At 38.6% G+C, this 12,958-nt stretch overlaps 2 protein-coding genes across 2 annotated transcripts; both read left to right on the plus strand.

The window, feature by feature from the left end:
• The first annotated feature begins 5,427 nt into the window (after nucleotides 1-5,427).
• On the plus strand, nucleotides 5,428-5,955 carry LOC110685575. The gene has a single exon (XM_021862130.1). It carries the CDS (start codon nucleotides 5,428-5,430, stop codon nucleotides 5,953-5,955), a length of 528 nt encoding a protein of 175 aa, XP_021717822.1.
• A 4,140-nt stretch (nucleotides 5,956-10,095) lies between these two features.
• LOC110685576 lies at nucleotides 10,096-11,085 on the plus strand. Its single transcript, XM_021862131.1, has one exon. The coding sequence runs from the start codon at nucleotides 10,096-10,098 to the stop codon at nucleotides 11,083-11,085; it is 990 nt and encodes a 329-aa protein (XP_021717823.1).
• Nucleotides 11,086-12,958: the final 1,873 nt, after the last annotated feature.

A 12,958-nucleotide genomic window follows, 5' to 3' on the forward strand; every position in this document is an offset into this window, starting at 1 on the left:
CACTTTTATTTATTTTTACTATTTTTTCTATTTTAATCTTTAGAATTTACTCAAGCCTTCTTTAGAATTGTAAAAGTTGCACACCATCCCATCCCAAGGATAGGTAGATGTAGGTTGAAAAAAGAAAGGCATATCGTTAGACGAGGCTTAAAGTGGTTTATGAAGAAAGGATTGTATAATTAGAAAGGTGAAAGGAGATATGATGTGGCTACAAGGGGTGCCTCAAATCATTGGTATACCTTGTGCTTAATTCAACATGGATTTTTTTTTTTTAATGCAATGTAATGAAATGATCATATGCAAGGAAATAAATGCTCATTTTATTAAAAGAAAAATATAATGATCCTACAAAATAAATCTAAGGAGAATAACAAGGTTCCTATGCTAGACTTATTGGGGTAAAGGTAAATAAAAAAGAAATAGAAAAAAGAGGTCACGAAATCTTGTCGTTGAAGCTCGCCTCTTGTCTTGTGTTGTTTCCTTTATCATCACTCGCTCTTCTTGTTAACTGGAGGTATGGGAAGCTTGTTATTATCAATCAAATGTTGGATAGCCTCCTTTAGCTTCCAACAGCTCTTAGTAGCATGACCCCTACCTTGATGGTACTTGCAGTGTTCGTCTGGATTCCAACTAGGCAATCTCTTTTCAGGTGCGGGATCTTGAATAGGTCCAATGGGATTAATGAGTCCTTTGGCATGGAGTAGATCGAAAGCAATATCGTAGCTCATCCCAATGGGGGTGAAGTCTTTCCTTAGTTGCTTCTTAGATCCTTGGTTATCCATGGCTAAAACTTCACTGAGATCAAAGGTACTAACATTGTTACTAGAGTGGGAGTTTTCGGAAGAAGAAGGATTGTCGTTCTTCTTTCCTTTCCAGCCACCGTGGTTACTATTGTTAGTAGCTTTTTGCTTTGCGAGGTCATCTTCTATTTCGATTCCAATGTCATAAATGGCATTGAAAGTATCCAGATTGTATTGATATTTTAAATGCTTCGAAACTTCCCTTGAAGATTCTTGATAAACATCCTCACATACTCCTTTTCGGTGGGGACCTCAATCATCTTAGCGGAAGTTTATCTCCACTTATTAAAGAAAGAAGTAAAACCTTCATTCTCTTTTTGTCTTAGCATCTCAAGTTGTCTATGATCGGTTTCAACTTAAATATTGCACTTGTACCTATCAACGAAAGCATTTACTATCGATTCCCAGGTAAAGGTTTTATCCTTGTCAAGGGAGAAGTACCATTGTTGGAAAACGGTTTCAAGAGATAGTGGGAACAGAGAGGGGAAACCTTCTTATCGATACCCTTAATGTTCATTATAGTTTCGAAAGCTCTTAGATGAAAATAAGGGTTATCTGTTGCCTTGAATTTAGGGATGTCAGTGGCGTTGAACTTATGTGGAAGAAGTTCCTTGTCCAGCGAGACCCCTTGTAAACTCATGCCCTGAAATTTATAGTCACTAGATAGCTTGCTTAGACTCTCTTGCATGAGGTCCATCTGTTGTTGCTTCACGGGATCATTGATCTTGAGTGTGAGTAGCTTCATTGTTTCAGTCACGGTAAGTAGTTGGTTCCTAAGATCATTGACTTCTTCTTGGCTTGCCATTATCCTTTTAGACTTCCTCTTTTGACGAATCGGTTTATCAAAAAGTGAGACTTGAATAAAGAGGTTGTCCTTGATTAATTGCCCTTCTCTCCTCGACCAAGTACTGTGGAAAAGGAATTTGGGGATACTTATCGTTAATTATTTTACTCAAACTTTATTCAAAATGCAATGGATGGATGAAGTGAAGAAAAAATGGAATAGAATATGGAGGAAAAATGATGTAGATGGAGGGATATGAAGGATTAGGAATAGAATGTACCCCCCAACTTAAATGACGGAAAAGACCGAGTCATGCATGAACCTAAGACATGGTCATGGTGTGAAAAGAGTATGTATGAAGTGTGTGCTAAGACTAGTGAGTGTAGGTGACATGTTAAGACTCGTGTCATGACCATGTGGCTAGACTATGTGACTAGACTCAAGCAAAGACTAAGTTAAGACTTCACGTATATGCATTAAACTTGACAGACTGTGGTATTTTAGTCATAACTTTTTATCCGTGACTCTGATTTGGATGAAACTAACGCCAAATTAAAGATAAACCGCGGTGCTACAGATCCATAAGTTGTACGACTCTTAGTTCTTCCTAGAACTCCGAATATTACCAAAACACGTTGACGTTTGTGCAGTATACGGGAATAAAAATCCGGGTTGACTTAAAGGAACTATGACTCGATTTTATATTTATTTATTAGCTCTAATTAACTAATTAATTAATTAAACAAAGTCCTTTAGTCATTAATTAGTTTATTTAGTCTTAACACAAGTCAAACAAACGGTTAGGAAAAATCACATAGAGTATGCACAACAAATAATGCACAATTAGTCAAGTAGGCACAATATGATACAATGAGTTTGCAACCTAACCTTGGCTCTAGTTCTCTAAAGTTTGGGATATGTTTTAGTCAATAGAGGGTCCATGGTTAATTGTCCGGATGCACCGCGCGGAAGCCTAACCGTGAAGGGTTGGCGCGAGTGGATGGGACATCGCGAGTTTTAGAAAAAACCCGCTTCCATGGTTTGGTGAATTCAACAATCTCGGATGTACTCTTTGTTGCACGGAGCGTTCAATCGGGTAGATGGAGCATGAATTCCTAGAGGGTTATTTCCATATGTAGAACACATATGGGTTTCAGAAAAGTGAGAAAAAATTCAATCAGGAAGTAGGATCGAGCAAACAATATGAAAAACCGGTCGAAATTAAAACGTATATATCTGGCTCGGTATTGGGGGAAATTGGTGCCAGCAAACAGAGACTGGCGCCAGCTTTTAATTGTAGCGTCTGTTACTACGACTGAAATGTTGACGCCAAGCTCTGGCCCCTGACGCTTCTTCCCTCATGCCTCAACAGCTTTCTATGCTCGATAAAATTTTCCAGTTTCGCGCGGTGTTATTTTGGTCTTAGTTGTGAAAGATATTTCTCAAATTTCCTACGTGTAAAATTCTATGTTTTTAACTCATTACGGATGGTCTTTCCAATGAGATCTTTTTTATGCATATGACAAATAATGTTAATCAAAATTACGCACATGAAATAGAAATCATTGCCGAAACAAATTCAGGAACTAAAATAGAAATCCTCCCCAGTGGAGTCGCCAAAAAACTTTAGGGAAAAATTTCAAGCTTTAACCCCACTATCTTGAACCCCACTGTGATCATACGCTAAAGTACGGTGGCGTCCAAAAGGGAAAGAAGATAGAGCAAAAGAGTCGCCAACAAGTTTTAGGAACTTGTAAACCGTTCATAGGGTGAAGGTTACACCCCTTAACAATCCAAGAGATCGTCAACTCCATAAGGTCTAGAACCAAATAAGGGTTCGGGGATGAAGGTACAAATCCAACCTAAAAGAGATTGAACCTGCCCTAATAATAGGCCTCTACTTTATTCTGATCGTATTCATGTGCGCTTTTCAATTAACATGCAATCAATAGGATTAACCCTAAACTTGTTTAATCTATGTTGGTTTAATATTAATGCACAAATAAATCTATTATTGGAGATCACTTGAATTATAATCACATTAACCCTAACAAGATTATTAATTATCTTATTAAGCGTGATTACAAGTACCAAATTCCTTTTAAACATGCATAAAAAGGTGTGATCAAGCAATAAACGATATATAATATCAAGCAACATAATAAATAATCAATATCATGAATAATAATTATAATCAGCAAAACAATAATCATCATAATACTAATCATATTAATCATAATCATGTTAATCATAATAATAATCATTATAGAAATAATAAAATTATAATCATAATCAAAATAATTATAAAAATAATCATAAATCATGTTAAAGCATAATAAAAAAATAGTAAGATCCTAGGCATGATACTAACAAGATTAATAACAAATCCTAGCATGTCACTAAACAACAAAAATCAAATATTTAACCCTAACATGATATTAACCATAAGTATTAGGAAGAACATAGGAAGCATCGTAACAATCATATTTAATATTAAAATTACCCTAGACATGATACTAGGAATATCATAATAACAATCTAAACATGATTTCTAAATCATAACATCAATTAAAACCATTAAAGTACTTACTTTGATGCCTCGTATCTCTTTCTAATAACAAAATACACACGTTAGTAACTTCAAGGAAAACAGTAATCAAAACAATTAAATTAAATAATTGAAATAGAGATTTGGAACCAAACCCTCATAAATAAAACCTTTCACGTCTAGAGCGAAGGCGACTTCGAATATGGCTAGGTGTTTCTAGATCTTGCGAATGCGGAATTTGGTATGTAAAAGACAAGTTTAGTAAAGAGAGAAAGAGAGAGATGAATGAATGAATTAGAAGAGAATGAGAGTTGAAAACTAATTGTAGATGAGAATTGGTGAATGAAAACTGATTGGTGATGAGAGTTGGAGAATTAATGATTGCGAATAAAAATTGATTGTAGGTGAATGAAAACGGAGTTTTTAATACGTTATTTACAGAGAAATCAGCCAAAAAAGATAAAATTCACAAAACAGAGTCTGACGCACAAAAAAAAAACAGAGTTGGCGCAAACCCTGGCTAACTGGCGCTAGGCATCAACACTAGTGCCAGGCGCTAGGCCTGGTTCCAGGCGCCAAAGCCTGGGGTCAGGCGCCAAAGCCTGGTTTTAATGCGTTTTCGAAAATCAGATAAGTTTGTCGTACTGGAGGATAAAAACATATAATTTCCTCGAAAATGCTATTTGATTTTGATTAAAACTCTGAAAAGTCAACAAAAGTCAATTTATCAATGCTAATTGAATTAGGAATGAAAAGAACCTTCTAGAAGAATCTAGAAGACTAAAACCATTCCTAATTGCATTAGGAATGATAAATCATATTAGGCCCTCCTCTAGATCATTGGGCCGCATATAAAGCTCAAACCGGGCCCAATTTAGGAAATTGGCCATAACATCCTCAATATTCATCGGAATTGGGCTTATAATATATCGTTGGAAAGCTCTTGTCAAGCCCCATCCAACTACACTACTATTGGACCCATATCATGGACCAACCAAACTGGATTGGCTGTTTTCTTAAAATAAGTTTTCAAAAACAGAGAGAAGAGAAAAGAAATTAAAACTGTCCGCAACACTAAACTTTCCACACTTTCACTTCATTCGATTACGATTCGACGCGAAAGGTACTCATCACCGGGTTTGGTTTTGGGGAGACACAAATGGGTGTCTACAGGCGTATATCACAGAACCGGGCTTAGTTACCACCCTCAAACTAGTGGTCAAGTTGAGGTCTCTAATAGGGAAATAAAGGCGATCCTAGAAAAGGTAGTAGCCAAGTCAAGGAAAGATTGGAGTATGAAGCTCGATGACACACTTTGGGCATACCGAACAGCATTCAAGACATCAATTGGTACTTCTCCTTATAGATTAGTCTATGGTAAGGCATGTCATCTTCCCGTGGAATTGGAGTACAAAGCTTTTTGGGCGATCAAGGAGCTTAACATGGACTCTAAGGTCGTGGGTAAGAGAAGACTCCTCCAACTCAATGAGTTAGATGAGTTTAGATTCTCAGCATATGATAGTGCGCGAATCTACAAGGAGAAGACCAAGAAGTGGCATGACAAGAGGATCTTACCAAGAGAGTTTGCACCAGGTGATAAGGTTCTTCTCTTCAATTCTAGATTAAAGATTTTCCCAGGAAAGTTGAAGTCTAGGTGGTCCGGTCCCTTCACTGTCACAAGGGTGAACAAATTTGGCTCGGTAGAGTTGGTCAATGACAAGGGTGAAGAGTTTAAGGTAAATGGGCAACGACTAAAGGTGTATCATGAGGGCGCTACTAGTAGAGATGTGGAGGAAACCTTCCTAACTCTACTTCCAACCTGAGCATCAAGGTGGTAAGAGGGTCGTGCAGGACCTAGATAAACCAGCGCTATGCGGGAGGCAACCCGTATTTCTTGCTTTCTAGACTAGTTTTCCTTTTTATTTATTTTTTATTTTTATTTTAGAGAGGCGAGGAGAGTAAAATTTTACCGTTTATAAGTGTTTTTTGTACAGGTATAGGTTTAAGAGGCCAAAAGACTTAGAAAAATTTGAAGACGAAGAAAAAGCTAAGGAAATCTGACTGGGCAAGGGCCCGATCGGGCGCGCAAGCAAGGCAAAATTCCAGCCTTAAATTCGCCCAATCGGGTGCGCAACGAGAGTTGGAAATCGGAGCATATTTCGCTCGATCGGACGAGGTTGCCCGATCGGGCGCGCAAGTGCCTTTGGTACCTACGTCAACTACTCATCAGTCCATGGTTATGGGACCGATGTACCTTTTGGTGGGCTTGGGGGAATGTGGACCCTAACTACTTTGCAGGTGGTTTGGGTTATGGAGGTGGTGGCTCTAGCCATGGAGGAGCCGGTTCTAGCCACGGAGGGGGCTATTCGAGGATGGATGAGGATGAGGAGTAGGCTACACTCCCAAGTCAATGAGGGCATTGCTTGATTTGGCTTTGGGGGTGTTCTTTCACTTGGTAATTCTCTTCCTTTTCTCTTTTTATTTGCTTTCTAGTTTAGTTTTTATTGCTTTCCTAGTGTAGTTTTTATTGCTTTCTTATATATGAAAAATACAAAAAAATTGAAAAAATAAAAAAAAATTCAAAAATATGTTCCAATGAATTGTAAATCATGCTTCCCTGTGCCCCATACTTGAGAAAATTTGTTTTGATTCTTGGTTATTGATAATGAGCATTGTGGATTTGTTGGTCATGATTTGAAGTTTGATTGCTTGGATTCCTAAACATGAGTCAATTTTTCCAACTATTTGTGAATATAGTGCTTGACTAGTTGATTTGGTTAGGAAATGTGTGATAGTTCCATAATTCCTGGTATGTCAATGAATTTGAGTATTGATTTGCAACTATGAGTAGTGTTTCATGACTTATTATTATGCACATGAGGAGGACGAAGGCGTTCATTCTTTTAGGTAGCCTTCAGAATATTAGATACATTTGTCCCCTTCTTGTTACCCATGTTGTTGCTTGTGCCCTTTTATTGTTTATTTAGCCACATTACAAGTCTATATGAGCCCCATTGGTTACTAGTCCCAAGCTTGGCTTGGGGGAGCTATTAGTTGGTGAAGTGAGGGAGTTGTGGTGTGTATATTATTGGCACAATGTGGGAATAAAAGAAGAGTTATTGTTCTTTGATTTTTGATTGGAAAATATTGATATTGTGTTTCAAAGTTGAATTTTCCAATATCAGTTAAAAAGAAAAAAAAAAGAGCAAAAGAAAAAATTAATGCTCAAGTGTTCTATTTGAAGGTTGTTCAAAAGAAAAAAAAAAAAAGAGGAAAAAATTCAAGTAGAAAAAAAAAAGAATGAGTTCAAAGTTTGTTTTTCACTCAAAGTTCTACATTATCATATTTTTATGAGTGATTATTGTAAGTGTTGGGATTGTTTATGATGATTAAAGTTGTATTTGGTGGTTTTTGTTGGAGTTAGTTATGTTGATGGAGATGTATGATCATCATTTATTTTGATCATGGGTTTATTAGGATTTGGCTCCCTTAATGCATAGCTTTTCTCTCACATAATCCCAAATTTATCCTACCTTTACCCTAGCCTTACATTACAAGCTTTAAAGACCTTCCGACCTTGTGCATAGAAGTTATGTAAATGTGAAAGTGTTGTTTATCAATGCAAGTTATGACTTGGCATATTTCGAGTCGACTAGTAGGATGAGCGTTCATTGTTTTTATACACACGAGAGTGTGAGTTGGGAGGGCATTGTTCACATTAAAAGGGTTGGTTGGAGAGCGATCGAGTGCATCTTTTACTCACCACATAAAATGAGAGTTGAGTGTGTGAGCACTAGTCTTGAATTCTATATGCTCTTGTGGTTTGCTCTACTTGACAATTGTTGGGGAGGAAGGGTGATTAGATGAATAAGATTGATTGATGTAAAAAGAATGTTCATTAGATTTGCCTTGAATCGTTGGTGTTTGATTTGATTATTGGGGTGAAGTATATTTTATATGTTCATTGATGAGCTCTTTGCTTAGGGACAAGCAAAGGTTTGGCTTGGGGGAGTTTGATATGTCCATTTTATATAGTGTTTTACCCCCGTCCCTTGGTCGTTATTAGTAGTGTTTTTGGCTCTTTTGGGCCACTTTTATTACTAATTTGTGTTTTCCAGTGTTTTCGTAGTTTTAGTTGTATTTTACAGGAAATTGCGCTCTTAGAGCATTTTCCCGGGCTTTATGGATCAACTACGGAAGCTAGAAGGACACGGCCACTTTTGGAGCCCAGGATCGGTGAGAGCCGGTGATTAAGGGCTCGGTAATTGGGATCCCGAGGTATTCGAACCAAGTGTTCAAGACCCAAAGAGGAAATCCGGATTGGGCCGAGAAATCAAGCCCAATCAAAGTCCGAGCCTCAAAATGGAGCAAGGGCCCGATCGGGCAACCTCTAGCACGATCGGGCGCGGCGCTGCTGGTGATGTGCGTGGCTATAAGCGCGCCCGATCGTGCGAGCATCTAGCACGATCGGGCGATGCTACTGGGAAGGAACGCAAGAAAAAGGCGGGCCCGATCGGGCGGCCCTTCGCCCGACCGGGCGCGTGTTTTTATTAGCCCGATAAGTTTAGTTTAAATTTTTGTTTTTGGAAACGTTTAAGTACGATTTTTGTACGGATTTTTAGATTACTTTCTTTCTTAGACTTTCTCTCTCTACTTAGAATTTTTCTCTCTCTTAATTCTTCTCTCAACTTTTGTTCTTAATTGTTTCCATTAATTCCAGATTTCTTTTTGGTAACAATTTCTTCCCTTTTAATTTCAGCTATTTTACTTGCTTCTTTGATTATGCTTTTATTTAATTATTTGATTAGTTTAGTTATGATGATGTGTGAGTAGTTTCATTCTAGGGTTTATGGGGATCTATAATTAATATGAAGGGATAGTATGTTATTATTGATTATTTATATTGCATGATAATTTCTTATTGAATTGTTTTAATTCTTTGCAATTAGATTATGAATCGAGCAGATGTAATTTGATTGTGAATGTTTAGCAATATTGAATTGATGAATCGAGCAGATGTTAATTTAATATTAAAGGCTATTTTCAATAGGAACTTAGATCTAGTAAATTGCGAGAGCCTGTTAGATCTATGTTGATTAATAAATTGCGAGAGCCTGTTAATCATGTTATTTGTGCATTGTTAATTATTAATTACTTCGTTCTATCCCGAAATATTAATTGTTGGTGAACCTGTGACCCTAGGCTTCCTTATTATTATTTCTTTTCTCCCTAAACTTATTCTTCGTAGTATAGAATTTATTCCCAAAAATATTGGTTACTTAGATAATTTAGACTATAATAATTAATTAGGAGTAAAAATATATGTTTCCCTGTGGAGTTCGACCCTAATTCCCTATCTACTTTAGTTAGAGGACTTAGGTAATTATTTTTTTTATTAGGGGATACGACTTTACCCTGTCAGGACGAGTCCTCCTCGGTCCAACGCTGCGGCTCATACCAACCCAAGGACTCGTTCCAACGCTCAAAGCCCGTCTTTGAGCATCCATTCTCTCCCCCAAACTCATAGAGGGACCCCTCAAACGGGACCCTCCACCGAGGAAATTGCGAGAGCTGTGGCAGTCTTCATAGAGGCCATGAAGGCTGGAATGATGCCACCGCCTCGTGACCGATCACCTTCGCAAACTAGGCATCAGTGGAGGAGAACCGGACAAGAGGGGGAGAGACTTCAATCCTTCAAGGAGTTGGAGGAAAATTAGGAGGAGGATACTTGGAGAACCGAGCGAGAAAGACAAGGAAACTCGCATTTCTTCAAGGAATTTTCTACTCAGCTCACTCTAAGCAAGACTCACAGAAGCGGCAGTTCTTCCTTTCGGCCAAAATCTGCTCGCCAAAGCGTCCTCGACCGTCTCGGTCACAGGTAGTCGAGCGTGCACAGTCGCCTCTCCTTCCCAGGGACCGAGGCCTGACCTTCTGACCAAGGAACAAAAACCACTTCTACCTCTATGAGAGGGCGGAGAGCAGTTCCTTCGGTTAGAAGCAAGGGCAAGGCCGTGATGCTTTCCACCAGTTCTCCATTCGAGCAATGGATTCTGGAAGAGCATGTGCCGACGGTTAAAATTCCGTCGCACATTACTTACGATGGGAATTTGGATCCAAAGGACCACATTGCCTCTTACGAGGGGCATATGCACCTGTACCCCAGGTCCGAAGCGACCTGGTGCAAATACTTTCTTACTACTCTCAAGGGGGTCGCGCAAACGTTGATTTCCAAGGGGGTGAAGGAAGGCTCCATAACTGGGTGGGACGACTTGTCCACCAAGTTTAAAAGCAATTTTTCTACGGCAAATCGCCGAGAGAAAACAAATGCAGAGCTCATGGGCCTGCAGCAAGGGGAGGACAAAAGCCTTCGCGACTACCTGACTCGCTTCAGCAACGAGTCGTCCATCATTTCTTGGCTGGATAAAGGGTTGGTCGTTTTTGCTCATCAGCACGGCCTTCGGACTGGTCCGTTCTCCGACTTCATGGTCATGAATTCACCCCAGACCTTGGAGGAGGCTCTGAGTGCCTCGGACAAGTTCATCCGAGTCGAGGAGTGGAACAAAACAAAAATCCAACCTCAAACTGGGGGCGGGAAACAAAAACAACAATCGACCGAAGGACAAGGCCAGAAGTCGAAAGGAAAGGCAAAAGCCTCAGAACAAGCTTCGGCCAACGAGTCGAAGAAGGAAAAATCTGCACCTTACCTGGGCAGATATGAATCCTACACTCCGTTCGCCCTCCCACGCGCTAAGATCTACAGTGTGACGAAGGGAGAGCAGAGTTACCGAAAGCCAAGACCACTTCCCCAGTGCAATCAACAGAAAAATAAAAACCTTTGGTGTGAGTTCCATGAGTCACCGGGACACAACATCGAAGAATGTATCCAGCTGAAGGAACAAATCGAGGATATGGTCCAGAAGGGATATTTGAAAAAATATATTGCAGATCACTGAGAGAAAAAAGAGGCTGAGAAGTTTGAGAAAGACTCTCGGCAAGAGCTGGACTTCCCCCAAAAGAGCAACAACAAATCTTTAGAGGAAAAATTTACCCCGATACATGTTATTTCCGGGGGGGACATGTTCTCGAAGGGAGCATCAGCGTCACCTTAGGGATATGACCCACTAGGTGAACAATGCTGATGTCCAACCTCCTCAGTCACCGGCGCCGAACATGACGTTCTCAGCCGCTGACTGCTGGGGGGTGACATTCCTTCACGAGGATCCCTTGGTGATTGTTGCAACAATTTCCAACCACGATGTCTCCAGGACTCTCGTGGATGGAGGCAGCGGAGCAAACATTTTGTTCCGAAAGGCCTACAATCAAATCAAGCTGAAGCCCAAGCACCTCACGCCAGTGCCCTATCTGGTATCTGGATTCAATAGAGCTTCAACTTATCCTGACGGGAAGCTTGATGAATAAAAAGTTATACCGCAAGTGCACGGTGTCTGTTGTTAGCAGAGACTTAACAAATACGGGTCGAATCCCACAGGGAGACAGGTTCTATTAGTTTTAGCCCAATTATTATAAACTATTGCAATAAACGAAGAGTGGTTTTATAGTTAATTAACTAAAGTATGACAATAATAAAAATAAGGTTGCTCTCAGATAATTAAAATCTAGGGCAAACGTTCGGTCCACCATGCTTATACCAAACCAAGAAATGCAAACAATCCATTAATAAACAAATTAGGTCGAATAATTAAAGCACTTATTAATCCTACGGTCGGGAATTAACACTTACGAATTAACATATGTAGTTCGGTTGCTAACATAATTAAATGCGCCAATTATAATTAAGCCTCTAAAAATATGATCTTTCAATTCTAATTTTTATTAGCTAAATAATTAACTCATGATATTGGCCAATTACATGAATCAAACAATAAAGCACAAATCAATTGGAATTATTCAAACCCTAATTCATAAATTTATAAATAATTAAGCACAAATAATCATGGTATAAACATGGCTTCCCTCACTTAACCCTAGAAAACGACTACTCACTCATAATTGAAATAAAAAAAATAAAAGAGATAAATAAACTTGAATTCATAATTAATAAAATAAATAAAGAACGAAAAGAATAATTGTAATACCTCGATGATTGAATTAATGAAGAATGAAAAGCTAGGGTTCAACAATGGAGAGAAAGAAAACTAAGAAGCGTTTAATCTAGAAAAATAAAGCATAAGAGAGGAAAACAAAATCCCTCAAGTATTTATATTCAAGTCTAATTCTAAGCTAATTAAAATAAAATAAATAAATAAATAAATGCATAAGCCTTCGTTCTTTTCCGTTTCTAACTCGAATTCGCTTCCGTAAGGCCCATAGCGACTCTCGTGGATGCTATTTTCATTTTCCATGCATAGAATCCTTAGAACCAACATCCACGAGCATAAATCCCTCGATAAATGAACTCGATCCATCGATTTCCATTCAAATATCATCCGAATCATCTCTAAACACTTCGAAAGCTTCCAAATGACTATGGAATCATCTGAAACATTAAGAAAAACACAAACAAAGGTAATAGAGCGACATATAATGACTTATGCAGACATAACTCTAAAATCGACTAAGAAGACTATGAAAAAGCTCTAAAACTAGCATAAATGTACCTAAATAAAACTATATAAATATGATTTATCAAATTCCCCCAAGCTAAACCGTTGCTTGTCCCTAAGCAACACTAGACTCAAGACGGAGAAATAAGACAAACAGGACTTCCAGGGAACCAGAATAAGACCGACTCGACTCTCGAGCAAACTATCAAACCAAAGTTAGTGAAACTGAAATATGGCTTGGATACATATAGAACCACGTAGC

This window comes from Chenopodium quinoa, unplaced genomic scaffold, assembly GCF_001683475.1.
Source record: "Chenopodium quinoa cultivar QQ74 unplaced genomic scaffold, ASM168347v1, whole genome shotgun sequence".
Taxonomy (NCBI): Eukaryota; Viridiplantae; Streptophyta; class Magnoliopsida; order Caryophyllales; family Amaranthaceae; genus Chenopodium; species Chenopodium quinoa.

What these genes read in the sequence shown, in the direction of transcription:
- LOC110685576 (XM_021862131.1), top strand. Translation starts at nt 10,096, where the DNA reads ATGAGAGGGCGGAGAGCAGTTCCTTCGGTTAGAAGCAAGGGCAAGGCC.
- LOC110685575 (XM_021862130.1), top strand. Translation starts at nt 5,428, where the DNA reads ATGAAGCTCGATGACACACTTTGGGCATACCGAACAGCATTCAAGACA.